Consider the following 4497-nt stretch of genomic DNA (forward strand, 5'->3'; position numbering starts at 1 on the left):
GCAACTTTACAGATCTTCTTTATGCACCAAGAGCTTGTAACACTCCAAAGAGAAAGGAAAAATTGAAATCGCGTCATATGACCCCTTTAAGTACTTTTCCTTTTTCGGAAAAAAAGATTCAGTTCCATAGTCAAAAGATAATACAAAACGTGTGTTTACAATTTGTGTGTTTACAAACTTGATTAACCGAAAAAGAAAAGACTCTTTAATGTCATTTGTCTAGGAATTGGACTACACTCAATTGTGCATTATATTTTTGATTCACTAAAAAAGGACAGACTTTTTGAAATAATTCATTATTCATTGTTGTAAACCAAGTCTTTAGAGTCATTTGTTCGAAAACCAGACTTTACTGGTTATGCTAAAGTTTAAACAATTCTCGCAAAACATGTGTTTACAAGCTTTTTAATGATTCGAAAACAACTGACTCTTTAGAATCATTAATTCGGGAATTGGACTATCCTTATTGTACCATATGTTTTTTATTCACTAAAAAAAAAAAGACTCATTGCAGTAATTCATTTGGGAGTCAGATTACTGGACTGAATGTTTTTGATTCACTAAAGGCGGGCGTACACGGTGCGATTCTGAAGGTCGGAACGTCGTGCGCTCTGGCACATGTCACGATTGAGTTTATCCGAAAATCGTACGGAGGCAGTCACACACGACACGAATTTACTACGATTTTACAAACTCTGACGTAAGCATTACGTTTCACGCCATTCATAAAAATATGGATTCTGAGGACGAAATAGTTTTCTTTGTAGCAGGTGGCTTGTGACGTCCAAGTACGACAGCAAAAATCGCACCGTGTACGCCCGCCTTAAAAAGACCCGAATTATAAGAGTCATTTGTTTGAGATTTCCACTAGTTCTGGTGTATGTTTCTGATTCACTTAAAAGAACCGGCTTATGGTTGGTCAGTTGCATAATCAGACTACACTGTTACAGTCCATGAATGGATTGAAAGGTAAATCATTGCCATTTGATTGACATTTTTTAACCAGCTTGACAACATTCAGTCCAATAAGGGTGAGCAGTGAGCAGCTGCATTGAGAGGCTTTAGCGCAAATGAATGTAAGTTGAAGGTCTATCTTTGTCATAATGCACAATTTGAAGAGTCTGCCACAGCCGTCCTTGATGCTTAATGGAAATCGAACAGTATGGTAATATTGCCCCTGCAGCAGCCATTCTGTATGGCTCTGGAGCCATTCTGCTTCCTGTTTCTGTTACAGTATATTGCTGTACATCTGGTTAGACTGGAGACAGAGGTCCTTGTATGTGCCATCTGCTCCACACGTCCAGCTGCATTACAATAGATCTCCAGTAAAAACCTGCGTCAGAAATTTTTGCCCAGATCCAAGGTTTCCAGCTCTCTCTTACTTAACAGGCATAAATGTCCCCCGACAGAACATCATGTGATGCATTGGAGAGCTACAGGGTCAATAATGTAAAACCTGACAGATTGCTGATGTCTGCAGGGCTTCAAGTCTAAAAGAGAAGGAAGCTCTGCTGTTGCTCGTCCTGACTGATTTGACATGGAAGTGCTGTGGTGGAGACGGCGCTCAAGCGGTGGTGTAAAGCTCAAGGGCACAGCTGCTTCAAAAGACCCCTGTATTCTGTCTTCCACTTCACTTGATCTGTAATCTAGATTTTTATGCACATGTGTCAGTGCTTATCATTTTCCCAGATGGGAATACCTGTTAATCATTTTGTGCTATGTGAATTCATTCAAGCAGAGGAGTCATCATATCTCACCTTCATTGGTGTGAACTAGTTAGAAAAAAATCTAGATGTGAGATGCAATCATTAAAGCGACATTGTTCGCTTTTCTGCCACCTTGAACCAGCAGTCATTCTCAAAAGAGGGAGGTTTGGGTTCTAAATCAAAGCTTGTGCGTCATTCTGCAGCTCAATTGATCATGGGCTCAAGCTATTTTTTTCTCCTTTTCAGTGCCTGATTACCAGGAGCAGGATATTTTCCTGTGGAGAAAAGATACCGGCTTTGGATTCAGGATCCTTGGAGGCAATGAACCTGGCGAGCCGGTGAGTGCAAAGGAATGAGTGCAGGCTTCATTTATGCAATTCTGCAAGTATTATGCTCATTAGTTTGTTCAATTTTTTAAAAATATTTATTATAAATAAATAGTTAAGTTATTTAATCAGTCTCTTGTGGTTAGGGGTAGTTGTAATTTAGACATAAAACTATTTGAACTATTTTAAATACATTTTCAAAATATTTTATAATTATTATACATGCAGCTGTCATATGAAATTGTGACCAGTTACAGGACCTAAAATATATACTTGCATATATTACTTTGTCATATTTCATACATTCAAATATAATCAAACCCAGCATATTGATATTAATTAAAAATAAAATAATGTAGTATTATTTATGTTCTAATAAATAAAGAATTTGTTAATGTTTTGAATTGGCTTTTATTTTTATAAAAATGAAACATAATTATTTTCTTTTACATTTTATATATCTTTTAATATTTCTGTTTAGCTTTAAATTTCTATTTTAGCTTCTATTTTTCTATTTCAGTTTTAGTCATTTTAGTCCTTGAACTTATTTTAGTTGTCAAGATAACAATTCTAAGTTTAAGTTTTCAAGTTTATTTTTTTCATCTAATATTTAGATTTTATTTTATGTCAGCTTTATTTCAATTAAAGAAAACATTTTAATAGTTTTGGTTTTAGTTATGGATAACAACACTGGTTAACATTACTATGCTTGTCAAGTACATATTTGATATTTGTTTTAATTAGTTATAATGCCAGACAAAAATACACTTGCGCTGTTTGACAGTTCTAAAGGCGCCCGACAAATATAGACCCTTTGAAGATTTTCCAAATGTAATAGTTCAAGCTTGGCTGAGTTCTCAGATTCAGTCTTCACAGCTTGTGCATTATACACATTTCTATGTGAAATGTGCCCAGTGCATTACAAACACTCAGCTTTTGGCAAAACTTGTGCCCAGTGAAAGCATCTGCCCTGTGTGTGTAGGTTGACAAAAGCTTTGATCTGTGCAGTACAGCCTCGATCAGTCAGAAAATATTTCTCAGACCACCAGTTCTTCTCTTTAATGAGGCCATGTTACATCTTTGAACTGATGAGCTGGTGTCTCGGACTCTAGTCCTTAAAGAATAAAATACAGAGCTGCCTGCAATACTGCTCTTTTTGGCTGGTAAAAGGGTATCAAATATTCCAGAGAGGTTTTCTGTTAGGAGAGCATTTCACAACCATTAGTCTTAAAATTTCAGCGTTTCAGTGAACGAGTTTGAAAAGTGATGAACCTCAAGGGGTGAAGTTCAGTTTGGCCAAGACAAATTTGTTAGTTGGGAGGATTTGTTTTCTTGTTAATTGTGTTTGTCTCTCCTGGCTGTATAGATTTATATTGGCCACATCGTGAAATATGGAGCAGCCGATGAAGATGGGCGTCTGCGATCAGGAGATGAGCTCATTTGTGTGGATGGAACGGCTGTTGTGGGAAAATCCCATCAGCTAGTCGTTCAACTCATGCAACAAGCCGCAAAACAGGGTCACGTCAATCTGACCGTGAGGCGCAAGACTGGATATGGATGTAAGCAGGCTCCAAAATATTATTGTTGAGAAAAATTACAGGCCATAAATATGTATTACTAGTCATGAAACCGTATTTTACATTTTTATTGAAAAATATATTTTGTCCCTATTTCAGCAGAATTATTTTATTGTATTATTTTAGCTGTTTTTCTTGCATTATTCTGGCAAACAGGTCATTGTGTCACCTGCAGAGATAATAATGAGATAAGCCAGTGGCAGTCACAAAAACGTGAAGCCACATTGTGATTTTGTTGCTCGTATTTCACTTACTGACTAACTATTTATTCATTCATTCATTTATTTTGTTTTATACAATACTGTTTAAAAGTTTGGGTGAATGTTTTTAAAAGAAGTCTCTTTAATGCTTCATTTATTTGATCAAAAATACAGTAAAAACAGTCAAATTGTGAAATATTATTACAGTTTGAAATAACTGTTTTCAATTTGAAAATGTAATGTATTACTTTGATGTCAAAGCTGATTTTTCAGCAGCCATTACTCCAGTCTTCAGCGTCACATGATCCTTCAGAAATCATTCTAATATGCTGATTTGATGCTCAAGAACCATTTCTTATTATTATCTTTTTGTAGAAACAATGATATATTGTTTTCAGGACTCTTTAATGAATAGAAAGTTCAAAGAACAGCATTTATTTGAAATAGAAATCTTTTTTAACATTATATAAAATGTCTTTGTTCTTGTTCTTTGTTGATTAATTCATTGTGTTTTTGCCAAATATAAATTTCTTTAAAAAATATATTACTTATCCCAAACTTTTATACTGCAATGTGCATTGTAAAATATAACAAAAACAAACAACTAAAAAAAGACAAAGAAATATATATACATATGTATATGTGACCCTGGACCACAAAACCAGTCATAAGGGTCAATTTTTTTAAA

At 35.0% G+C, this 4497-nt stretch overlaps 1 protein-coding gene across 7 annotated transcripts in view; it reads left to right on the plus strand.

The window, feature by feature from the left end:
* The window catches only part of magi1b (membrane associated guanylate kinase, WW and PDZ domain containing 1b), a 136379-nt gene that overhangs the window by 118206 nt on the left and 13676 nt on the right, over positions 1-4497 (plus strand). For all 7 annotated transcript variants that reach the window (XM_016497363.1, XM_016497356.1, XM_016497359.1 and 4 more), the window contains 2 exons: positions 1953-2044; positions 3399-3591. In XM_016497363.1, coding sequence (XP_016352849.1) covers positions 1953-2044; positions 3399-3591 — 285 coding nt within the window. The remainder of the gene's footprint in view (positions 1-1952; positions 2045-3398; positions 3592-4497) is intronic.

Source organism: Sinocyclocheilus anshuiensis, unplaced genomic scaffold, assembly GCF_001515605.1.
Source record: "Sinocyclocheilus anshuiensis isolate Anshui unplaced genomic scaffold, SAMN03320099.WGS_v1.1 scaffold710, whole genome shotgun sequence".
Taxonomy (NCBI): domain Eukaryota; kingdom Metazoa; phylum Chordata; class Actinopteri; order Cypriniformes; family Cyprinidae; genus Sinocyclocheilus; species Sinocyclocheilus anshuiensis.